The 25,981-nt window shown below is 36.4% G+C and overlaps 2 protein-coding genes across 2 annotated transcripts; one reads left to right on the top strand and one right to left on the bottom strand.

Moving 5' to 3' along the window:
- The first annotated feature begins 1,598 nt into the window (after positions 1 to 1,598).
- Positions 1,599 to 16,815, top strand: poc5 (POC5 centriolar protein homolog (Chlamydomonas)). Its single transcript, XM_065266825.2, has 13 exons — positions 1,599 to 1,719; positions 3,898 to 3,981; positions 4,115 to 4,259; positions 4,336 to 4,422; positions 6,181 to 6,365; positions 6,443 to 6,619; positions 7,640 to 7,744; positions 9,702 to 9,881; positions 12,660 to 12,825; positions 13,145 to 13,293; positions 13,508 to 13,624; positions 16,374 to 16,550; positions 16,678 to 16,815. Exons 2-13 carry the CDS (start codon positions 3,898 to 3,900, stop codon positions 16,804 to 16,806), a joined length of 1,701 nt encoding a protein of 566 aa, XP_065122897.2. The 5' UTR covers positions 1,599 to 1,719; the 3' UTR covers positions 16,807 to 16,815.
- A 364-nt stretch (positions 16,816 to 17,179) lies between these two features.
- ankdd1b (ankyrin repeat and death domain containing 1B) lies at positions 17,180 to 25,893 on the bottom strand. The gene is made up of 15 exons (XM_065263021.2): positions 25,659 to 25,893; positions 24,666 to 24,766; positions 24,470 to 24,568; positions 24,296 to 24,394; positions 24,100 to 24,204; positions 22,613 to 22,717; positions 22,171 to 22,269; positions 21,957 to 22,055; positions 20,215 to 20,313; positions 20,025 to 20,123; positions 19,838 to 19,936; positions 19,643 to 19,750; positions 19,115 to 19,316; positions 18,897 to 19,028; positions 17,180 to 17,319 (listed from the first exon to the last, which is right to left on the bottom strand). Exons 1-15 carry the CDS (start codon positions 25,828 to 25,830, stop codon positions 17,264 to 17,266), a joined length of 1,674 nt encoding a protein of 557 aa, XP_065119093.1. The 5' UTR covers positions 25,831 to 25,893; the 3' UTR covers positions 17,180 to 17,263.
- Between the last annotated feature and the right edge of the window lie 88 nt (positions 25,894 to 25,981).

Below are 25,981 nucleotides of genomic sequence, written 5' to 3' on the forward strand. Positions count from 1 at the left end.
ATCAAACATGTATATTTTGTCAAAGGCATCATTGGAAATTACAAAGAATACCAGAAAATGCTGAATAAACTGTTTCAATACAATTTCCTTTTCAATGTTGTCAGAAAGGTGCAACCATGTTCACTTTTAAGAAGCAGCTTAGCAAAAGAGAGACTCAACATCATGACAATCACAAAGATTAGGCTACACTATCAGAGCAAAGTAAAGCAAACACCAGAAAACAGATCATTAGATCAGAGCACTCCATCTTAAAAGATAATCAGCTAAAACCTCAAAAAGATCCTCACCCCTCTTACAAATAATGAACATAAATTATTCAAATCTAAAAATCTAGATAGTGTTAAGATTCTCTTAAGTTGTCTCACACAAAAATCATCTCTGCTGTTGCTCAAACAATGACAAACTTCATGACATAAATCCCACCACAGTTATGGCCTGACATAACTTGTCTGTTTTGAGCTATGATAAAGCCATGCTTCTGATCAGCTTTATGACATTTATAAAAAACTACTCAAACAAATATTGATTCTATATTTTTTATTTAAATAAAAGAGACTAAAGGAAAAGTCAACATGTGAAGTCTCATATTATTGCAGATATTTTATTGATGCATTTCAAGCTTAATATGGGAATTACGATACTTAATTCCCTTGAACATCACAATTACACAATTTTGAGACCCAGCAAATCTCTTTGGTATACTGTAGATGCAAACCCACTTTCTCAACTTCTTTTATGGCTTCTGTCTGTTTTTGTATCTTAAAGCTCACAGATTCACCACAGAGGAGAAAGTTCCTTTAATGGCTCAATATTATTGTTCTGGAACAAACTGAATCGGGGTGTGGGTTAAGAATGTGGGTTGACTTTTAAGTAAGCACTCTTTTTAGAAATAGTGGAATAGACTCCACAAGTTCAATGATTGATCAGAGTTCAGAGTATATTTCTGACACGTGAGGCAAATTCCAATTTTTCTCTGAGTAGTTGCCATTCTAAATCGCATTACTGAAACTATTCTACTGGGCTTTGTGCCATTTTCTATATGCATATCCATATTGTAAGTTATAAATGCAAATGTAAGGTTAATGCAGATACAGGGACAGGGTTTATAAACTGTACAGTGCATTTATTTAAAGAGTGTCAGACTCAGGCTATTACAAGGCTGGACTTCAATAAGCCTTTAAAACAGGACATTCCGGATAAGGATACAATGCACAGGCAATATATTATAATTAGCGTAACCCCTTTTAGAGTAGGCCTACATTTGTCAAAATCTGTTACATTATCACGTCTTAAGACTTTGAAATAAAATAAAAAACCTGAATACAAATCAAATTTTGGGGGGAAATGTAACATTTCAACCACTGAAAATATGTTATTTATTGTTTGTTCACACGGAAAACGTATATATAGGCTAGTTTATAATGATACTATATTTGCGTCCACCAACCAACGAACAACTTAACACACGCTGTAAGCTATGTCAGGCAGGCAGCGCACAGCTGCAACAGACGTTTCCGCGTCTCCGTTACTACGGAAACATTCCATCCAATCACAATAGCCAAAACGGAAGCACCAAATTTTCAACCAATCATTTTAGCCTTTACTAAAACTGCTAGCAGTTTGAAAGAGTGCTTTTAACAGTAGAGTGGGTTTGTTTTTGCTTTTCGTTGTCACGACGTTCTTTTAGGCAGCTAACAGAAAAACAAACACACAGAGAAGGTAATGACGTACAGTTTTTATGTCCCTGTTAGACCATATGCCGTTTTTACGATTTAGCAAAACTAACATGCTAACAATGTAATGCAGCTCAGCAGGAAGAAAGGCAACTTAGGGTGTTTATTGCATAGATATGGTTTATTGACCTTTGTATCAACTGGATGAGTGATAATTTATCTTGACAGTGACATAAGACTCATAATTATACACATTGTATAATGTAGAAGTTTCTAAGTAAACTGTTGCCTTACCTAGCCGAGTTATCACTGCAACTGTGCACTTTACATAGAAACGTTTCTCTGTTCTTTGAATGTGTCGTATTTTGTATGAGAAATATCGTGTTATTAACTGTTCGTGCTGCCTTCTTTTTTTATCTTTCTATGTAAGATAGGCTTAAATGAGCTAACGTTAGTGTAATGATTGTGGTTTAACGTTAAGCATAAAGTAAGTTACACTTTACAGTAAGGTTGTATTTGTTAACATTAGTAAATGCATTAACTAACATGAACGAACAAACAATGAACAATTGTTTTCAGCATTTATTAATCTTTGTTAATGTCAGTACATTTGTTCACGTTAGTTTATGGTGCTCTAACTAATGTTAAAAGTTTCAACGTATGCTGAAATTAACATGAACTGTTTGTTTACTGATAGTTTATCTTCTAAACTGTTACCAAAAGTAAGCTTATCTCCTTAACCAAAACTACTTTCCTTAGAAACAGTAGTCTTTTTCGATCTATTTTAACTTTAAATTTAATATTAAATATAATTATGTGTTAAAGGAGAACACCACCGTTCATTTCTTAGGATCCAAAAAGGGATGAATTCAGAAGCCACCAAACACTTCCATGTTTTCCCTATTTAAAGACTGTTACTGGCCGCTACGAATGTCTATCAAATGCATCTGTACGTAGCTCATAGCCAATTGTTTTAATTACACCAGATGATGTATATCGACATAAATTCAACATAAAGTTAATTGTACTTTGTCGACGACGATGCCTAGCAGGTTGGTCCTATAAAACTCTGTTGCTATCATGTCTTGCCATATCCCAACATCCTTCTTGGTATGAAATAGTTTAACGCCAAAAGTTTCTTTTTTTTTTTTAAATAAACTTGCGTTCAAAACTACTTAGAACACTGTCTAAGGTGTAGGGCTGGGCAAAAAAAAAAAAAAAAAAAAAACGATTTTTCGATTAATCGTTTTTAAAAACGTGGTCGATTAAAAATCGATTCTCAAGGGCTCTGAATCGATTTTTTTTTTTTAAATAACCTGATCCCATTTGATCAAGGAATGCGACTATTTTGACTTTTTTCAGCATCCATTTTTCATCTTGCATCAAAATGATATTGTATTTATCTAAAATAAAAAAAGTGTAATATACAGGTTGGTGGCTTAAATTATTTTTATTAATGAATACCCACTTTTAAACTTATGTTCACTGTTTTTGTTTAATAAATAAAGTATTTGTATTAAATCTTTATTCATTGAATCGAGTACAAAAATCGCTCAGAGAATCAGAATCGAATTGAGAATCGAAATTGAATCGATTTGATAGCTTATGAATTGAAATCGGATTGATCCGGAACATCTGAATCGATACCCAGCCCTAGTCTAAGGCTGCATTGAAAAGTAACTTCGCATCTGCTGCCGTGTTGGATAAACAAAACTGCTTCGGTGTGTCGCATAAACGTACTCATCGTCTTGCTGTCCCCTCCCCGTTCTGTGATCGGTTCACTATTTCAGGGGCAAAATTGGTCGATAGTTTCCATGCTAGACTAGCAAGTGTGAATAAATTTGCGTGCAAGGCAGCATGGGGAAACTCAGGCTAGACTGTTACATGAGTAGTTACACGAGTAAGTATGGTGGCACAAAATAAAATGTGGTGTTTAAAAAAAAAAATTAGAACTATATTGTGTGGCGGAAGAGCACTTAGGGTGCAGCACTTCAACCTCAGTGCGCAGTAATATCCTCCCTCCTGACTACTCCCCCCCTCGCTCAAACTTCTGTCAATATTACTGCGCCTAAGGGCGAAGTGCTACAAACTAAGTGCTGTGTATTATATCGTCTAAGTTGAGGTAAGAACATAGTAAAATATTGAAAAACTGTGGTGTTTCCCTTTAAATGTGCTTATATGTACTATTTATTTATTATATTAAGTAGTTCATTTTGTACTTCAGATGTCCTCGGATGAAATGGAACGCAACAGTCCAGTGTTACCAAGAGATTCAGACAGAGGCAGCTCGGTTTCCTCAGAACTACAGGTGATATTTTAACTGCGCTGTCACATAAACAGCATGTGTTCTCTCTAATATCAGAGCTCAGTAACTGTGATTAACTTTGATCTTTTACCATTTAAAGGAATTTGGTTTTCTTCCTTCTCTTTTGCATTTTCAGGAAGAGTATGAAGAACTTCTTCGGTATGCTGTTGTGACTCCCAAATATGAACCAGGCATCCCATTACACCTGTTAAACACAAGTCAGCTCTGCAAAAATTCACAGCATTCTGCTAAAACAGATGCACCAGTTCAACCTCCTGCAGGTACTAAAAATTCTGTACCAATTCAGTATACAATATGAATTGGATATAACCATCTCAGTTTTTTTATTTATTTCAGATAATGAAGGGCTCTCAAACACTGTGGTGACATCAAGAGCAACTCAACCCTTAGAAGAATACAGACCACCAAGTCGCACATCTGAGGGTACAGTCATTAAGCTGCTTAATATTTTTCCTCGTTGATTTTGGTATTTTAAGTTTAGAGAATATTAAAACAGTAAGCCACACAATGTTGGGTTGTAGTGATTTAAAAAAATATATATATTTTCTTAACTGTGATCAAATTAGTGTAATACTCAACCTCTTGTGGATTAGTGCTTTTATAAAATATTTTGGTATCTTAAATGAATATTCCATTTTCTTAAAAAAATCTAGATAATTTACTCACCACCATGTCATCCAAAATGTTGATGTCTTTCTTTGTTCAGTCAAGAAGAAATTATGTTTTTTGAGGAAAACATTCTAGGATTTTTTTCATTTTAATGGACTTTAATGAAACTTTAACAGTTTTAATGCAGTTTAAAATTGCAGTTTCAACGGAGTTTCAAAGGACTCTAAATGATCCCAAACAAGGACATAAGGGTCTTATCTAGCGAAACAATTATCATTTTTGACAAGGAAAAAAAATGCACTTTTAAACCACAACTTTTCATCTATCTCCGGTCATGTGACGCGCCAGCGCGACCTCACGCAATACGTCATCACGTCAAGAGGTCACGGAGTACGTATGCGAAACTACGCCCCAGTGTGGAGTGGAGAAAGAGAACCGTTCCGACGTTGTATGTCGAATGATACTAATTGATGTTTTTGTGTCAGTTTATTGTTTAAAATGGTCAGCAAATGTGCGTTTCATATTTGTAAGTGACCTGTGACTGGCGCGTCACAGGACCGGAGATAGACGAGAAGTTGTGGTTTACAAGTGCATATTTTTTATTTTTCTTGTCAAAAATGACAATCATTTCACTAGATAAGACCATTATGCCTCGTTTGGGATAGTTTGGAGTCCTTTGAAACTACGTTGAAACTGCTATTTTAAACTGCATTAAAACTGTTACGTGTTGGTGTCCATTAACTCTTTCCCCGCCATTGACGAGATATCTCGTCAATTAAGAGAAAACGCTTTCCCGCCAATGACGAGATTTTCCGTCTTTCCGCAATACCGCTACTTCCGCAACTTTTTAAAACCGGAAGTATTGCCCTATGGCAAGCTGCTGCATGTCCGTGTCTGTTTTAAAGATCGCTCTGAATGGGATCTCTTTGAAAAGTCCGTCATAAAAATGGAATTATCTCTGCTTTTTGCTCAAAATATGGTGTTTTTGCAAAAACCTACCCATATTCAAAAGCTGATTGCAAAAGAACCACTAAAGGTAGGATGAAACGTTTTTTTTTGTTTGAAAGCAGAGGGTCTGTTCTTTCATTTGGTATATTGTATGTTTATATATTTAAAGAAGAACATTTTCTGGAAGGCATTAAACTTTGGTGAAAATCATGAAAAACGCTGGCGCTGGCTGGCAACTTTTTTTAAAAACGCTGGCGGTGAAAGAGTTAAAAGTCCATTAAAATGAGAAAAATCTTGGAATGTTTTCCTCAAAAAACATAATTTCTTCTCGACTGAACAAAGAAAGACATCAACATTTTGGATGACATGGTGGTGAGTAAATTATCTGGATTTATTTTTTTAAGAAAATGGACTAATCCTTTAATATTCAATTATTAGTTACATTTATTATTGAAAAGGGCAATAAAGAATATTCTTCCTCTAATTTCAGGTTACAAATCAATTTGGTGCTTTAACATACAATTTGCAGTCACACATTTGCATTTTTTGTCATTTACAACAGGCTTGAACACAGTTCCCAGTTCATATTTCTGAGATATCTTTTCCATACTGTTTTTGTTATAGGTGAGAGCTTGGCAGCCAGGTCTGTTGCATCTGAAGAAAGGTCCGAAAGGACACAGACTGGGTCAGATAGATCAGGACAGGACAGTACTGATGTTCTGATCACCCACATGACTGAGATGTTCATCTCAGAGGAGAATCTGAACAAGATGGAGAACATTTTAGACACCTGGACCACAAACCTTAAGGTTTGCATTGCTGTAGGATTCTATTATGTAATGTGATGTCATATAACACATCATAGAAATAATGTCTTGGTCTGTAGAGTAATGTGATGATGGAGCTGAGGAAGTGGAAGCTGGCCTTTGTGGAGCAGCACAGGCTGGAGCTTAAGAGGGAAAGGGAGAAACATGCAGCGCATGTGGCCGCTGTAAATGCTGAGATGGATAGTCTCAAAGACCTGCTTAACACCTACCAGATCTCTAACCAGAGGAAAGATGAGGTGTGCACACATATGTTTGTACTGAAGTGTTTATATATTGGAAATGGTTGTTATTTATTAAAAATAGTCTATTAGGATGTTGGATTAATAAATAAATATTTACCCTGATATATAGTTTTAAAGGGACACTCCACTTTTTTGAAAATATGCTCATTTTCCAGCTCCCTTAAAGTTAAACATATGATTATTACTGTTTTGGAATCCATTCAGCCGATCTCCGGGTCTGGCGGTACCATTTTTAGCATAAATTAGCATAATTCATTGAATCTGATTAGACCATTAGCATTACGGTAAAAAATAACCAAAGAGTTTTGATATTTTTCCTATTTAAAACTTGACTCTTCTGTAGTTACATCGTGTACTAAGACCAACGGAAAATTAAAAGTTGCGATTTTCTAGGCCGATATGTCTAGGAACTATACTCTCATTCTGGCGTAATAATCAAGGACTTTGCTGCAATAACATGGCTGCAGGAGGCGCAATGATGTTACACAGCGCCTGAAAATAGTCCCCTGCTATTGAAAGTATACAAGGGGACTATTTTCAGCACTGTGTAATATCACTACGCCTGCTGCAGCCATGTTACAGCAGCAAAGTCCTTGATTATTACACCAGAGTATAGTTCCTAGCCATATCTGCCTAAAAAAAATCACAACTTTTAATTTACCGTCAGTCTTAGTACACGATGTAACTACAGAAGAGTCAAGTTTTAAATTGGAAAAATATCTAAACCCTTTGGTTATTTTCAGTATGATACTAATGGTCTAATCAGATTCAATGGATTATGCTAAGCTATGCTGAAAGTGGTACTGCCAGACCTGGAGATCGGCTGAATGGATTCCAAAACGGTAAAAATCAAATGTTTAACTCTAGGGGAGCTGGAAAATGAGCATATTTTCAAAAAAGTGGAGTGTCCCTTTAAGGTTTCAAACATTATGATAATGTGATACCTAAAAAAACAAACCTCTAAAAGGTGGGCTTAAGTCTGTGTATTTGTGTTGTTATTTTGTCTTTTTGCAGGTGATCGCAAATCTAAGCAGGGCAGTTGACAGGCAGCGCGAGAAGATGGGGTTGATGAGGAGTTTCACTCAGTGGAGACTGCGGCACTGTGCCGTTAAAGAGGAGGTGAGACTGGGGCAACACAATGACAGCACACACAGTTAGGCTAGATATTATTCAGATACTGTTGTTTACTCATGTCATATTAAGGGTGAGATTTATTCATGGTTCAGACAGGCTTGTGTTTTCCATCCTGACTCTTTTTCTCAGAGAAGTCTATTAGAGCATCTGTCACAGTAAAGGTTAGATATTGTTAGAAAAATTTAGATCGAACAGGATGGCTATCTACTATTTTAAATGCATATTGTGAAATAATATCAGAGGATATATAGAGATTACAGATGCTTTAAAAACCTGCTGTGAGTATATTTTGCTCCAGAGCTTGAAATACAGATTATTGTATGCATTTCACTGAGATCAATTAAAAAATAGTTCTCCCCCCAGATGTGTATATGTGACCTACCTAGTGTGTGAAAGCCTATGTCAATATTTTGTAACCTACTGTTTTCTGCATAAAATTATCTTGCACAGTGTAAAGAAGATATGATATCTTAAATATGGTAAGGTCATGTCAAAGATTGAAATCAAACTTATAATTAGCCTGGATTTCACAGACAGGGTCAAATATGACTTACTTTATCCAGTTAAATGGTTTAGGTAGCTCAGTTGATAGACTGTTGCTTTTGCAGCGCCAAGGCCGTAACCACATCTTAAACAGTGGGGGAGCAAAACATTCAGGGCTGTATGTATGTATGTGTGTATTAAAAAAATCAAACCTTTGAGGGACAACTGGGCTGTTTCTGATTTTTTTCAGGTGGACAGGTTGTTGGTCCAACACTCATACGGATAAAATGTATACCCTGAATGCATTTTGGATAAAAACAAGCATGTTAGTTAAACACAAACGAATAATGTTATATGAAAATGTAGTTTTATCTTGTATGGGGCCCAAAATGTTAAAGCTTCAAAAAGCAAATCTATCACCATTCGGTTAATGAACAGTTCATATTTTGAGAGTATTTAGTGCAACAGACAACTAAACAAACACCTACGAGCTTTAAATCTAAACGTAGTGCCAAGTTTTTTGCTTCATGGGAACTATATGATATGATATTACGCAGTGCCCGAAAATGTTCCCTAGCTATTGAAAGTTACTAAGGGGACTATTTTCGAGCACTCCATTATATATCATTGTGCCTGCTGCAGCCATGTTACGGCAGCAAAGACCTTGATTATTGCTAATGGTCTAATTGGATTCAATGAATTGTTGCTAAGCTATGCTAAAAGTGGTAGCATCAGACCTGGAGATTAGCTGAATGGATTTTCAAAAAAAGTTGAGTACCTTTAGGCTATGTCCACACAAAGCCGGTGCATTCCCTATCCGATCATTTTTTTTCCTTGCTCTAAAAAATTATCTGTAAACACTAAACCACTGAAACCGACTGAATGCGGTGTAGTATATATGCCAGACCAGTATGGGGCGCTGTAATTCTGCCACAAATATACACTATACACAGAGAAGAAGACTTTGAGCATGCGCATAACCAACGTTTGGTGTTGTCCATTATCGCTTGTTGGTCACCATCACAATTGCATAGAAGCAATAGATTTTGCTGTAATAGAGCTAGTAGGCTTTAGTAGCTTCTGTAGCACGAACACAATCACGTAGTCCGCCGTTATTGTTGTTGCTGTTACGTGTGACGCTTCCGACACGTGATGTGATGACGTTTTCGCTTCACAAAATATACGGATTGGCTGTACAGACGAAACCGCAAGGGTGTCGGTTTCAGATTTATCCACTTTAGGACCCGGTTTCAAAAAATAGCGGATTCAGTCTCCCAAAACGCCGGATCCGTGTGGATGAAATGCCAATAAGATAACAAATTTATACGTATACAGAGATATGCGTCTCCGTGTAGACAGCCCCTAAAGTTTAAACTTTTAAACCATAGTTTATATTTTTCTTCAAATGCAATTACTTTTACATGCCATTTCAAATGGTTTTAATGGCTATGTGTTTCAGGCTCAAGGGGCCAGGTTGGCTGAGCAGCACTATCATTTGCAGCTCAAGAGGAAGGTGTGGGCAGGCTGGCACTCGCTCATTCAGAACAGGTGGCGGGAGCGTGTGGAGAAAGCGTGTTGTGCCAGGGCTGAGGACATCTGCATGCAGCTTTCTACAGAGTATGAAGCTAAGGTGGCACAGGTACAAACAGAGTAATCAAGCTTTAAAGGTGCCATAGAATGGAAAACTGTGTTTACTTAGGCATAGATGAATAATAAGAGTTCTGTGGTAATGACATATGATGAGCCTCAAACGCGATTGTTTCCTAGGCTGTAACAATTAATCGTGTGTCCCATTAAAAATGTAATCGATTCTGAATCGCAAGGCTGCGATTCTGTGTTTCATGCACAGCTTGTGCGTGTATTATGGCATTTGGTCAGTAGGAAGTCCTTATCAATCTAAAGTCAGTATGAATCGGAGTCGTTTATAACGTGCATTTAAAAAAGCAACACTTGTTAAACAAAATCATTCAAAATATTCTTTATTATCATGAAAATACCTGAAACAATTTGAAGAACAGCGATATAAATATTCCTGTAGACATTTTCTGGAATAGCGTTTGTAATGCTACTTCTTCTGTGGCACAAAGGGAGTTTCTGCACGAGAGCACCCCCTGGCTTTGGGATGTGCCTGGATTTCACCGTAATTCATTAAAATTAATTCCTTGAGAAAACGCGCATTTGCACGATTAATCTTTATAGCCCTCATTTATATCCTCATTCTTATGTAAACCTCGTGCATGCAAAAGACTGCTGGATAACCGGCCAATCTCAACATAAAACTGACTGTGATGTTACAGTCGAGATGTACGCCCCAACAGTAAATTAATTACAATGTTTTTACAATGCAAAAACAAAGTTTTGACTGCTGAGTTAGCGCTATATGCTAGTTAATGCTATAGGGCTGTGTATCGCCAAAAATTTGGCACGTATCCCATACTTGACCATGATGTGATTAGCATTACGATACCAGACAATTTTGAATTACGTTTTTGTTCTGATTTTAGTAACATTATCATTATTAATATTTTCTGTTTATTGTACATTGAATAAGCAGTGTTGTAACAGTTGTGATTTTGCCATTAATATATTAGCTTTTGGGGGAACTCAGACACACAATCTCAGAGCTACAGTACTTAACTCATGTTGTTTTAAAACAGTTTTACAGCAGTCAGAGTTCTTGACTATGCATCGTCGTATCGCTATTTTGAACACAGCACTAATACACAGCACTAATATGCTAGCATTTAGGTGGAAGTTCTGCTATCGACGTTAGAGTTACATTTTGCAGGTCCATACCGAACCCCCCCCCCCTACAAAATTAACACTCAGAAATGTCCATTAAAGGTCCCATTCTTTCTGTGTTTATGAAGCTTTGATTGTGTTTACAGTGCGCAATATAACGTGTTCATGTTTCACGTGTAGAAAAAGCGGTATTTTTCACACAATTTACCTCTATACTGCTGCTTTCACTGTCCTAAAAACAGGATGATGTCTTCCTTGTTCTATGAAGTCCCTCCTTCAAAAAAAAACGTAGAGTTCTGATAGACCTTTCTCACAACTTCCGTATTTATGACCGGAACTACACAATCGTCGCGGAAATCTACTTCCTCCGCAGTCAAGGCAATGTAAAAAGCCGTATCTGTTCCATCAATTCCCTGTTGATGGTGAAGGTATACAGAAGTGGATTCAGGCTATCCGGCGAGACTTATGATGTGTCGTTTTAGTTAACAGTTCGGTAACAGTTATACTCGCTCTCTACTTACCTAGAAATTTATGGACAAATTCTTCATGGAAAAAGTTTTCCTCCATTAGTCGTGTCACATCAGCAAATGTAATATTTGGCAAATCCGTTAACGAAGTTTTGTAGACTCTTTGATCCATTTTAAACTTGCCCGGGTTTATGTTTTTCTAGTGTGTTGACGCTTGACAGGAACTCCGCTTACACGACGATTACGTATTTCCGGTTACTGTGAGAAAGGTCTATTGTGTAGTTTGTTTAGTGTGTTGTAATTCGACAGCAGCTTAGCTAAACCAGAGCCGTTTGAGCTTAGCTGGCGACTGACGTATTCCTTTGGGCGGAGTTTAGTCAGGAACTCTTATATTGACGTCATTCACCTGGGAATTAGAGGGCTGTAGTCCAAACCGGCCGTTTGCTGTAGGCTTTGAAAGGGGAATTCTGTTAAAGAAAATATAACGCCTGCTAGTGAACTTTGTTTATCATTTAGCAGGTTTTATTTATAATCTAACAGCAACCTTACACACCAAATAAAGTTTGAAAAAAGGGATTGGGAAGAAAGTGACCTTTAACAATCTCCAACCAATTGATATGTCTTAATTTCTGTATCATCATCTGATACGGGGTCAAACATAAGGTCTGTTTGCACATACACAGAGCTACTGAAGGAGCTGCTCTGAGAATTAGCCAATCAGAGCAGAGCTCAACATTATTATTCATGAGCCTTCCAAATAAGGTAACAATAGACCATTTTAATTCTGGGGACAAATCCTAGGGTTGTAGTAAATGGACATGTAAAACCATCTCTGGATCATTTTTGCACTTAATAAAGCTCCATACCTTCTATGTAGATATCAGAGAACAATTTAACATATTATTTTTATTCATTCTTTGGCACCTTGACAGTATAGACATGTTTTGGGGGTCTGGGTCTAAAGCAGGGTTCCCCAAATCTTACCTTGGAGGGCCGGAGCACTACAGAGTTTAGGTCCAACCCTAATCAAACTTACCCACCTGTGATTTTCTAGTGATCATGAAGACCTTGATTAGCTTGCTCTGGTGTGTTTGATCAGGGTTGGGGCTAAACTCTGCAGTGCTCCAGCTCTCCAGGGTAAGATTTTGGGGAATCCTGGTCTAAAGGATTTATGTGTATGACTATAAAGGTATGTGTCTGTTTGTCAGCATGTAGAGGAGCTCCAGAAAGCACAAAGCGAGATCCAGAGGCTGCACGCGGAGCGAGAGCACTATGAAGACTCTATGAAGAAAGCTTTCATGCGCGGGGTCTGTGCGCTCAACATTGAGGCCCTTAGCATGTTTAACACTGGAGAAACAGGCAGATTAGACCGTGGTGAGATAATACAGAAATTTAACTAAGTTGTGGATTGGACAAAATGTCATTTCTAAAAAATGGAATACGCCCCCGGCAACTAAATATTTTATTGCAACTAAATGCAATTTCAGAATAGACTTTATAATCAAAAGCGTATTATTCATGCTAATGAACCAGTTTGCCTGAAGCTGCAGTTGCTCCACTGCCATTCAATGTTTGAGCTCCTGTTGTGTTTACAGAGAAAATATGTGCAGTATTTCCAAAGATGTAAATAATGTTGATGCAGTGTCATCATTTCATAGTAAACCATTAATATGATCTCAATATGTTTCTGTAGATGCTCCACCTTCATCAGATGAGCCAGGCACCAGCTCAATGGCCAATCAACCACCACGGACTGTCTCATCTGCATGGCATAGTCCAGTTGTCACAGAGGCTTCAATACAGCTTCCTCCCTCTCACAGCAGTACAGAGTATGCAGAGGCGGTAAGACATGCAGGAAACATGCTGTGTCTGGATACCATCCAAACTGATTCCTTGTACTCAGCATTGACATTTTTTGTGCAGTGACAGTATTGTTGTGCATATGATTGAGATCAGTATTCATTTTCATTTTAAATTTAAAGAGTACTGACAAAATAAATTCATGTAAACATTATCAAAAGATTTGTATGTTTAAGTTTATTTTATTTTATTGCAGGAGCGTTTTTTCAGTCAGACTGGTGCAAGCATAGCACCGAGAAAAGAAAGCGTTCTTTCAACCACAGTGGTGAACTCTACTGGACCACCAGGAGGCAGCACAAGCTCATTCAGACAGGTACCAATTTCACTGTATCTTTCAGAAATCAAAAAATAAATCTATAAAATAAAATCAGTCATAGACATAGGTCCTTTAAAGGAGCATTTCACCCATAGAAACATTAATCTTTATTGAAAGTGTGTCATATTTGTAGTAGTAATGTAACATAAATTTAGAATTTGGTGCCTATTTGACTGAGAAAAGGGGGTTTGTAGTCTCACCCCTGAACAAAGATATTGGACTTCCTTCTTTCAGTGATGCAAAATGATGATTTTGTGTAAAACTGAAATCTGTATTTCTCCTGTCTCAGCGGCAACTGAGGAAATGATGCACGACCATTCAAAAACATGACTGGGGTTCTAACTATACAAAGCTTAATGCAAATGGGTGAAGTTTCCCTTTAAAGTGCTTGATTTAGCGTTAGAGTAACATGACTCTATAATAAAAATTGCCTTAACGTATTGCCAAAACAAAACAAAGCTACTGATCTGATAAAAGCAGGAAAGACCAAAAAAGAGCCGTGCAACTGTGTATAGACACTTCACATCCGAGACTGCGCAAGTGAATCACCTCTCTCTCTCGATCAGCATGTGCGCATGCAGGGAGCCGCATCTGTGTGAAAGAAAGGTCTTCCTTGCATATTCCTGACCTTAGACTGTTAATTTTTGCAAGTTTTAGAGGTTTAAAGGAGAACACCACGATTTTCAATATTTTACTATGTTCTCACCTCAGCCTAGACAAATTAATACATATCTGTTTTTATTCAATGCGTGCACTTAATCTTTGTACAGTGCGTCGTGAATGTGTTAGCATTAAGCCTAGCCCCATTCATTCCTTAGGATCACCTATTATGAGCGAGTGGGGCATCAACACTACATCACTGCTCGCTTCGTGTCGAATCACCATTTTAAAGCTTAAAGGAAAACACCACCATTTTTCAATATTTTACTATGTTCTTAACTAAACTTTTTTCAATGCCTGCACTTAATCTTTGTACAGCACATCGTGATTGTGTTAGCATTTAGCCTAGCCCCATTCATTCCTTAGGATCCAAACAGGGATGAATTTAGAAGCCACCAAACACTTCCATGTTTTTTCCATTTAAAGACTGTTACATGAGTAGTTACATGAGTATGGTGGCACAAAACGTGGCGATTTTCTACGCAGATAAAAATGAGAACTATATTGTATGGCAGAAGAGCACTTAGTTTGCAGCACTTTGTACTCTGGCGCAGTAATATTAATGGAAGTTTGAGAGAAATGGGGAGTAGTCAGGAGTTCTGTCATCATTTACTCATTCTTGTGTTGTTACAAACCTGTATACATTTCTTTGTTCTGATGAACACAAAGGAAGATATTTTGAGAAATGTTTGTAACCAAACCGTTCGTTGACCCCATTCACTTCCATAGTAGGAAAAAAGAATACTATGGAAAGTAAATGGGGTCCACGAATGGTTTGGTTACAAACTTTTCTCAAAATTTCTTCCTTTGTGTTCATCAGAACAAAGAAATTTATGCGGGTTTGTAACGACATGAGAGTGAGTAAATGATGACCGAATTTTCATTTTGGGGTGAGCTATCCCTTTAAAAATTGTCAAATGTTTATGTTACATATCGTGTAACTACTCATGTAACAGTCTTTAAAAAGGGATAACATGGAAGTGTTTGGTGGCTTCTAAATTCATCCCTGTTTGGATCCTAAGGAATGAATGGGGCTAGGCTAAATGCTAACACAATCACGATGTGCTGTACAAAGATTAAGTGCACGCATTGAAAAAAGTTTAGGTAAGAACATAGTAAAATATTGAAAAATGGTGGTGTTTTCCTTTAAGCTTTTATAATGGTGATTCGACACGAAGCGAGCAGTGATGTAGTGAAAATACCCCACTCGCTCATAATACAAACCCATTTAACAAGAAAAATCCGAAAGAGTTGCAGCTGTAAAAGTGTATGTTAAAGGAACAGTATGTAAGAAATGTATATCAATTAATCATTAAATGGCCCTGAAATGTCACTAGACATTAAGAAATCATTTTCATTTCAAATACTTACATCACTCACAAAAGCGGTCCGGCCAGGATATTGTCATTTAAAAAGTGGAGTTGCAGCCCTCAACTGATGTTTATGTTGTCGTTTAGCATATTGGCCACCAGCTGTGTGATTGCAGTACCAGTTTTAGCCACACGTTTTGTGATTGCAATACCAGTTTTGGCCACAATCCTACATACTGTTCCTTTAAATCGAAAGAGCTTCTCAAAACCTTACAGCACCTGCCACATATATCATTTGATCTCTGTCATATACAGGCATTTACTCTGACTGCACGCTCGTGCATGTATTAAGTTTTTAAACATATATTATAATTTACTAAAATACATATATTTAATATATTTTAGAGATAATAGTAACGGTTGTAAAGACCACGTATCAGGACTTAAATCTGTACTCTGCTGATATAACCACATAATATCTTCGTTTTTTTAACCATACAGTGAAGTCCACATATATTGCACGCTTAGTTAATTTGAGCAAAGTAGGCTTTGAAAATAAATCTGCATTGTTTAAACCTTTATTTAAATAAATCACATTTTTATCAAAGAAAAACAATTGAAAGTGATGGGAAAATCACGTTACAATATTCATGTTTTTCTCCATTACATGTTACCCACAACCTTTTATTTAATAAGTTTTGCAACCTCCATTAGTTCTGATGACATTTATTCATTGCTTGTAATGAAATCGCTTGTTTCTGAAATGCTTTCTTTAGGCGAATGCACAAATAGTAACAGCTGGCAAACAGAAAGCCTCTAAGACGGTAACTGCTCGTTTGACAGGAAGAGTAGAGTCTAACCGGATGAGCCGTCCCGGTTCCTCCATGCATGTAATGGGCGTAGCCCCACCCATGAGTTCAGTTATCGTGGAAAGACATCACCCTGTCACTCAGGTATCAGGAAACACCCTTTAAAATGTTTAAATACACATAATATTTTAAACATCAAACACAGTAGTGCAAATTTCCACCTGTGCTTATGCTATTTCAGCTCAAATCTTTCACTTTTCCTCATAAACAGCTTACTGTTGGGCAAGCAACAGCAGCTAAGTTCCCCCGCTCTGTCTCCAGCAACGAGAGGTCTTCCAGTCAGACCAGAGCCCCTTCCTCCTCTGCCTATCACCTTCACTCTATCAAAGTAGTGGACTAACCCACGTACACACACACACTTCTAGGTATATCAGGCATCAAGTCTGCTATACACGTGTAAAAATATTAAAGCATCATCATATGTGAGACTTGAAAAGCTGTTAGTTTAGCTTTAATTAGGTTATATTTTTATTGCCAAATTTTTCAGATGAAGAATGATTGTATGATAGGTTGTTTTTATACTAGATCCAATTTGTATACTTTTTTTTTATTAATGAAACATTATTTATTGGGGGTGAATTTATTTATTATTGATGTTTGTGTTACCATTTACCCGATAATGTTTTAATGCTTTCCTGCAACAATTTTATTGTTCATTGTTTCAGATCTGTCAACATACTGTATTTGTGCTGTACCCTCATACACATTAATAAAAGGAAAAAGCTGGATCTCAAAGTTCTTGTTGAGTAAGAAAAAAACCATAGTTGATGCATGGCGAGTTTTTTCTGTGTAGTGCGTCATGAAACCGTGCACTTCCGTGTGTCAATGCTTGATCTTTCCATTCTTATTTGGTCTAGGAATGAAACAAAAAATGTATACAGTAAGACTTTGGCACCTTTGTTCCTGCTAGGACCATATGAAAGGCATTCAAGTTATTGGCAATCACAAAACAATTATGTACTCTACATCATAATTCGGGATATCAAACAAGAACACTGATAATTTTACTGACTTCCAAGCCTTTTCTTCGAGATTCTCTAACTATACAGATTTTTAATGTCTCTTGTCTCAAACTGAAGAATTTATTAATTTTTTTTTGGATAAGGACTTATTTATATTCCTAGTGTCGGAACCAGAAACATAAAGACTATAGGGAAGTGTAAAAACTGTACTTATTCCGTGGTTTATTGGAATTCTTAATTCTGATTGGTTGAAAGGTATGGAATACAATCATTTAATGCACAGTAACTGACAAAAATAACACATTTTTACCCAGTAACATGTGCTGCTGAGACCAATACTAGTTTTAACTTGTCTATAACTTGAATGGACCATGGAATAAGCGGGAAAATCAACAGCCTACCATGCCTTAAAAGTTTTAAATGCACTTCGTGGGGGTTCTTATTTTCCGTGTCAAAAAAATAAAATCCTGTAATACACGGCTTATTTGGAATGCTTGATTCTGATTGGCCAGTCGCAACATTGCAGGCTTGTTAACAACTGTTCAAAACTAACAACACACCGTAACCCAGATACTGAAAATAATTTTGACAGGTGCAGTTTAATATTACACAAAAATTAAATATGTCTTTTAATAACATATATGACATTATATTTACAAATGATCAAACCAAATAGTGTGTTTGTGACATTTGAATGTCTTATCTTCAAACCAAAAGTTTTCTCGCGGAAGGTCTGCATTCGTTAAAAATATTTTAAATCAGTATTTAATGTTCCTTACCTTACTTATGAGGTAAATAGCTGTGTAATAAGTGCGGTAATGTACAGGCCGCAGGTTGTTATTGGGAAATAAGCCCCTTCAGTGTGATACAAGACACGTTGATACTTTTTTTAAATGTAGGAGTATATACAGGTATGATATATACATAGGTATATATCATTTGTATAAATTATCAAACTAATTTTATATAATATTTTATTGTTTTTTCCACTTATGTTTATATATCCATGTATTCACGCAGTATATACTATATATACTATATATACAATACACAGTGTGTGTGTACTTATAACATCTACGAATAAGGGCGAGGGTGATGTTCGTGACAATTATAATTGAACATATAGTGATTATTAATGTTTCCATGTTTAATCTAAATAAAAAAGACACCCTGATACAAACACTTTAAAAAATGCTGGGTTATTTTCAACCCTTTGATGCTGGGTTGTAATTTAACCCATGCTGGGTCAAATATAAACATTTATGGGTTAATTTTAACCCAGTTGCTAGTTTCATCCCTTTTTGATCCCAACGCTAGGTTTAAAATAACCCATATTTTTTAGAGTGTACTGTCAAGGCTTACTTCTGCGAAAACAACCGGTTGCCTATACATTTATATACCTATACGCTTATACCCCTTACTTAATGCATGGCAGGCCGTTGATATACAACAGTATGTAACAACCTACCAGCAATCTTTGCATATCCAGCAGAAAGCAATCCTTCATACAGACTTTTGACTGGGCAGCTTCCTGTAATTATGATCCCATGAAGCCAGATCAAAAACATTCTGTTTCCATGCTCTTGGAAACTATTAGGACCTAGAAACATACAATATAAGCCTGGTAATCATGTGCCTACTCTATCTCTCTAAGATTATATAAAATTCGGATCCAAACCACCTTACCTGTCCACTGCTCCTCTATGGCAGCCACTTGGTCTTCTGTGAACTCCCAGACCTTTGCCAACTTCTTCCAGTCGTTTCGCTTGAAATGTTTGTATGCAAAGTCCCACAGAATAGCACGAACCTGCTTTGTGTCCGAGGAGTGATCTAATTTAAACGTCAATGGTGATTCACTGTGAAGGCTCTCGAGAGCATCTGTACTTGTCTGAAAGGGTAATGAAATAATAATGTCAAACTATGAGAAGGTCCAGAGGCCAGGTGCTGAAATTAGCACAGGCATATGTACAGCACAGGCAATGTTATTAGTCCGTGTTTGATCTGTTTCTCATTCGTTATTCTGAATTAACAATCATTTTGACACATCCAATCATTATAGAAATAAATCTGACGTGGTGACATTTAGGAATGAAATTATACATGCTTTTGATATTGTTTTACCCCCCTCCCTCACTGGACTGAGTTTAATGGAGAGTGACAATCATTGGGAGGAAAGGTTTGCTTTGGTCCATGTTGGAAATCTTGAATACCCACCATCTGCAATTGTTGTTTCCATCTGAAATATCTCTCAGCTTTAATGATCATGTCCACAAACATCACCATATTCCCCCTTGCAGCCACTCCAAGGGCGGTTTTACCTTGCTGTTGTGCACACAATAGAAAAGTACAAAATGTAAAACATAAATATCTACTGCATTTTTTAAACTGGAATTAGCTACATTTTGTCACCCGGTCCTGGATTCCCAGATCAACTCCGGCTTTCAGAATCATCTCAACCACGTCCACCTTCCCCATCTCAGCAACAATATGCAGTGCAGTCTGCCCCATCTGAGATGTTTGAATAAAGCATTAAATGCCGAATCATAAAAACAGGGTGATAAATTGAATTTGATACATTATGAGAAACTTAACGCACATGATCTTTGATATTTGGATCACAGCCAGCTTCTAACAAGGTGTGGATTACTGCAACATGACAGTTCTTTACTGCAAGATGGAATGGAGTCTCCAAATGCTGGAATGATCAGTCAGTCCGTCAGTCTGGATTGATTAATCTAGCATTATTGTATTTATGCAATAATAGTAAAATATATGAAACCGAGCACCTGGTTCTGAGCATTTAATTGGGTTCCACCCTCGATAAGGAGTTTTACAATTGGAAAGTGCCCCCTTTCGCAGATGGGATGCAGAGGGCTGCTCCTTGTCTGAAAATGGACACATACAGTAGTGATAGATTGATATATTTCAGTGGTCTATATTTACATTTTTGTAATTATCAGCCGATAAATATAAATGTTCCTGGAATTACCTGTTAATATGATAATATGATGTTAAAACGACCTATTATCATTCACTTTTTAATGTGAAGTTACATTTACACACGACAACACTCCAAATCTTACAATACTGTGAGGCATCAGATCCGTAGCAGAGCAGTAGCTCCTGGACAAATCGGAACTATTACAAAATATTTTACCACACAGTACAATCAATCACAATCATGTGACTGGTAATTTGATTTTCTATACATTATAAAGCATATGTAAGAAATAATTGACGACGAGCCATTGAATTATTTGGAGTTACACTGCATTATTTTCAAATAGTTCAAAAGACAGGGGTCAATTCTTACACTTGTTACCATACATTGAGTGTCTTTACATGCCCAGAATAAGCGGATAACTATCAAAAATCTGCTTATTATAGAAATCTGTTTTCATGAGTTAGTACATATAGCTGTTCAAAAAGCACTAATCTGTCTTAAAGGCGGGGTGCGTGATTTTTGAAAAACACTTCGGAAAAGGGAGTCAGGCCGAGTACCAAAACATACTTGTAGCCAATCAGCAGTAAGGAGTGTGTCTACTAACCGACATCGTTGCCTGGGTTGTGTATGTGGGGGGCAGGTCTATTAAAAGAAGGTCTAGATTCTATTTGGGTAGGGGCGTGTTTGTTTAGGTGATTTCAAATATCAAGCTTACATCAATTAGGAGCTTTCCCCGATAAAAGAAAACTGTTTTACGCGTTTCCAGTACACTACACATTATCAGTTTATTAAGTAAAATCGGCGTAAGACTGTGCATGTAAACGCACTGATTGCTAAGATATTGCTCTGGTGGCTATTTTAAGACATTTGACAACAAGTCAGGTGTTTATCGAAAAATAATGCATACCCGTGAAACATTTCTTAATCAGAATAAAGCATTAAACAGCCCTGTGGTATAAGTAAGGAATAATTGAGGACAGGCCATTGAATTATAAGAAAATAACGCACACTCAAGGTGCAATGCGGCACGACGCAAAGCGGGTGTGCATTATTTTCAAATAATTCAAAGGACCGGAGTCAATTATTCCTCTTATACCACGGTTACCACAAACATTGCTCTGGTGCTAATTTTTAAGACATTTGACAAGTTAGGTTTGCGGTTATCTGAAATTAATGCAAACCTACGAAACATTTCTCAGCCAATCAGAATACAGCATTCAACAGACCCGTGGTATAAATACTTTTATATATACAAGTGGTTTGCAGATATCTTTAAGTATTTAAGATATATTTGTAAATATTATGCACAATAAACATTTATTTAGTTTCGCCTGTGTTTCATTTGTCTCTCATTTACTGAACTTACATTTTTGTTATATCAGCCATTTGCATTCTAAATATTGGCATTAGCATCGGCCATCAAAAATCCCATATCGGTCAATCAATAAAATACAGGAATTGTACTAAATGCTGAATTGTTTGGTATTCTATGGTTAAAGATCCCTTTCCCTCATTGTCTAGTGATAGTTGTCAAAGGGACAGCTAAAAAACATAATTTCTACACATTGTACAATAAGTACATACTAGAGTGCAGATGTTTGGATCACAACCAGCTTCTAGCAGGGTTTGTACGCAGTCTTCATGAGCATTGTCTGCAGCCAGATACAGAGCGGTTTGACCAGCCTATACACACAAATACACAAATCAATCAAATGCACAAGTGTGTGTTAGTCTCATATAAGATTCTGGCAAAGTTGTCGATAAGCACGTAACAGTAGGTTTATATGTTACATTTTACCTGGTTGACCTCATTGCGAATGTTAAAGCTGTCTAGAAGTAGTTGCAGTGCCTCCTGTTGACCGTTCCTGGCTGCCAGGTGTAGAGGTGTGTCCCCATCCTGTCAACCAGAGCTTAAAATAAGTCTTTATAACATATTTCGATTTTCATATTTCGACCATATTTCGAGGTATATGAGCACTGTAAATAAATAATGTCAATGGCATTTTGATATTGTTACAGCAGCCTATCTTATGTACTTAAAAGTCCTCTAGTTTGACCAGATTTGTGACCACATGAAGTACATGGACTTTTACTGTAGGTTGCTTGGTAATTAAAAAGCAAGAATTAAACACCAAGCGAGTAAATATCGCATTTAATTAGCTCTTTATGACGTAATATAAACAAAGATCACAATAAATGCTATAAACCACAATGTTGTACACAAGGAGGCAAAAACGAACCTTATTTTCTTCCATGGTGGCCATGTTGTAAGGATCCTCCATTAGCATCTGTAGCATACTCACACAACCGTGTGCTGCAGCCAGGGCGAAAGGCCTATTACCATCCTGACAGGAAAACAACATGTGTTAACAGCAGTCTGATTTTACAGAAAGTCGTGTTATAGTCATGAAAAATTTGCTTAATTTATTTCGTTCCATGGCACGAAATTCAGCTTTTTTGTGCCTTGAGCATGAATGTCTTTTTTGTGTCACAAATTTCTATATATAGTTTTTCATATCCGTGGCACGACTTTCTTTTTCGTGTCATTTTATGTATTGTTTTCTGATTGTTTTTCCTATTTTCTTACCATTGTCGCTTGGGGAATCATTTTAGACATCCACATTTTAGACATCAACAACCATACATAAAAGTACATCCTAACCCAAACCCCAAATCTAACCCCAATCCCAAGCGACAATGATTTAAAATGGAGGGGGGAATGATAAGTCAATTATTCTGCTTATACCACAGTTACTACATACAGTGCTCTGGTTTAGCCCTTAATCAGTGCTCAAAAGGATACAGTTTTTGGTGTTTGGGGTACTGATACCGCACAATTACTTAACTAGGCAATAAATTGGCTCATAAATGTCGATCTTAATTAAATCTAAATTCGTTTCACTTTTTATTTATGCTCCAGGACCAGACCTTGGTTTATTTCCAGATTTATAATAGATTTACTTTTATTTATTTATTTTGACAAACAAAATAAAAAAGTACTTTTTTCATTTTCCAATTCATTTTCAATGTGGGGTAATTTTGACCCCAAACATCTAAAACAGTAACATTTTTTACACACTTTTAGAACAACCAAATCAAGCCCAGTTTTTTTTTTTGTGCATGTTTAGATAGATTATTTAGGAAAAGTTTCATGTCCCTGAGATAAAGGTAATACTTTAAAAAAATTAATAAAAAGCTTAGTCCAAAATTGTTTAAAAGGATAGTTCACTTTAAAATGAAAATTCTGTCATCATTTACTCATCCTCATGTTATTCTAAACCTGTATGAATTTCTTTTTTCTGATGAACACAAAAGAAGATATTTTGATAAACGATGGTAAACACACAGCAGTAAGTAACCATAGACTTCCATAGTAGGAATAAAAAAATATGATGGAATTTAATTGGTGTGCTTACCATCATTTATCAAAATATTTTCTTAGTCATTTATCACAATACTTCCAATATATTTTTTCCTACTATGGAAGTCTATGGTCACTTACTGCTTACATCATCTCTCAAAATATCTTTTTTTGTGTTCATCATACAGGTTTAGAACAACATGATAAGTAAATAATGACAGAATTTTTATTTTAAAGTGAACTATCCCTTTAAGGGTTAAGATATTTTACAGGTCAGTTGTGCATTTTTCGAAAAAGAATGCATAGCCCTGGAACATTTCTCAACCAATCAAAATAAAGCATTCAACAGCCCTGAAGTATACTTACTTTGTCTTCTTTGTCAAGTATTCCCATTTGCAGGTCATTAACAATGTATTCCACGATATCAGTGTGATTGTTCAAAGCAGCACAGTGCATCATGTTCATTCCATCCTGAACACAAAATCGTTTGGATCAAATAAATAAAAAATGTCCTAAATCTTACCACATGAGCAAAAAAGATATGAACATCTTATAAACTTACTGTGTTTTCAATGCTTTGGTCAGCTCCACCTTGCACGAGTAACATTAGGATCTGCAAGCTTCCAAACCATGCTGCTAAATGAACAGCAGTTAGTCCGTGCTGTAGAAAGACAGTATAAATACCTCATTGATGTGAGCCACATCCAGTGAATCATTAATGTTTGAGCCAACACACCTTATCTGGAAGGTCTAGTTTGGCTCTACTTCGAAGGAGCATGTCGACAGCTTCAACGTTCTTGAAGGCAACAGCATAATGGAGAGCAGTTCGGCCGTGCTGACATTAGACACAAGATTGTGAAGAATTACTCTCAGTTATGTACTGTGCAAATTCTGCACTTCAATGTTGAGTTAAGAGGACTTTATTTACATACCACATTGATGGCATTGACATTAATGCCTCTCCCGAAAAGCTTCATGCCCTTCACATCGTTTCTCTTTGCTGCATTAATAAAATCTTTTTCCGTCTCCAGTACTGTAATGAATGATGAATTCAATAGCACAAACCAGTTAAACTCTTAAAGGAATAGTTCACCCCAAAATGAAAATTCTGTCATCATTTACTCACTCTAATGTTGTTACAAACCTGTATAAATTTTGTTGTTATGATGAACAGAAAGGAAGACATTTTGAGAAACGTTTGTAGCAAACCGTTGGTGGACCCCATTCATTTCCATAGTAGGAAAAAAGAATACTATGAAAGTAAATGGGGTCCACGAACAGTTTGGTTACAAACATTCTTCAAAATATCTTCCTTTGTGTTCATCAGAACAAAATAATTTATACAGGTTTGTAACATAATGAAAGTTAGTAAATGATGACAGAATTTTCATTTTTGGGTGAACTATCCCTTTAAGCATATGCACAAAACCTCAATTCTTCAGATTATTTCTTACTAATACATACACATAAGAATTCTTGCTATCTGTAAAATATTACTGATAAAATGACTTTGTCCACAGGTGTGTGTAAACATCACTGAGTACACAGTTTTAGGCGTTTACCTTAAAGACACTGTCAAGTGTGACAAACGAATGTTTTGCCAGTGTGACATTATTAATGTACAAAGTTCAGTTCTTTTACATTTACATTTATGTTATGGCAACGTAATATTATCGTAGTTTATGAAATTACTGTACAGCCTTCACTTACTGATATATAAATATATTTGTAAACTCACATCACTCATTCTACTCAATTTAATGAATATGCGTAATTGATTATGCGTGTTTTTGTTTGCCTATTAATTACTATTGTTATTAATACATTACTATTCGTTTTATTGTGGTGAAAATATTAATATACATCCTAAGTGTCAGAGTTTATAAAATATTGATATCACAATCAAAGAGCAAGTCTATACTTACACATCTCATTACTATCATAACCGCCAGCTTCACTTGTGTCCTGTTGTTGTTGTGTAAAATCAGTATCATTGATGTAGTCCGATTTTAACAATTTTTTAGGATTAAGGTTCTCCCTCTTTAAAACAGGGTTCTTCATTAGATAGTCTCTCAAGGCATGCGTTTTCTTCTCCATGTTATTTTACTGGTTGCACAAGCTCTTTGACTCTGACTCGTGTTCTGTAAAGTCTGGTAGATGGGTTTGTTTGCACTGAGAGCTCACGCCCAAAGAAAGTTTGCTCTTACCTAAGAGAATTGCTTCAGGCACTGATTGTATTTTGTGGAAC

The sequence above is a fragment of the Paramisgurnus dabryanus genome, chromosome 5 (assembly GCF_030506205.2).
Source record: "Paramisgurnus dabryanus chromosome 5, PD_genome_1.1, whole genome shotgun sequence".
Taxonomy (NCBI): Eukaryota; Metazoa; Chordata; class Actinopteri; order Cypriniformes; family Cobitidae; genus Paramisgurnus; species Paramisgurnus dabryanus.

Bases quoted from the DNA above. Each gene is read 5' to 3' on its own strand.
- poc5 (XM_065266825.2), top strand. From the start codon at position 3,898: ATGTCCTCGGATGAAATGGAACGCAACAGTCCAGTGTTACCAAGAGAT. The intron at 4,423-6,180 runs GTACAGTCATTA...TTTTTGTTATAG, and splicing joins ACCAAGTCGCACATCTGAGG to GTGAGAGCTTGGCAGCCAGG. The intron at 9,882-12,659 runs GTACAAACAGAG...TCTGTTTGTCAG, and splicing joins ATGAAGCTAAGGTGGCACAG to CATGTAGAGGAGCTCCAGAA.
- ankdd1b (XM_065263021.2), bottom strand. From the start codon at position 25,830: ATGGAGAAGAAAACGCATGCCTTGAGAGACTATCTAATGAAGAACCCT. The intron at 20,314-21,956 runs GTATGTACTTAT...GTCCATTTTCAG, and splicing joins ATCCAAACATCTGCACTCTA to ACAAGGAGCAGCCCTCTGCA. The intron at 20,124-20,214 runs GTGCTCGGTTTC...TGATCATTCCAG, and splicing joins AATTAAATGCTCAGAACCAG to CATTTGGAGACTCCATTCCA.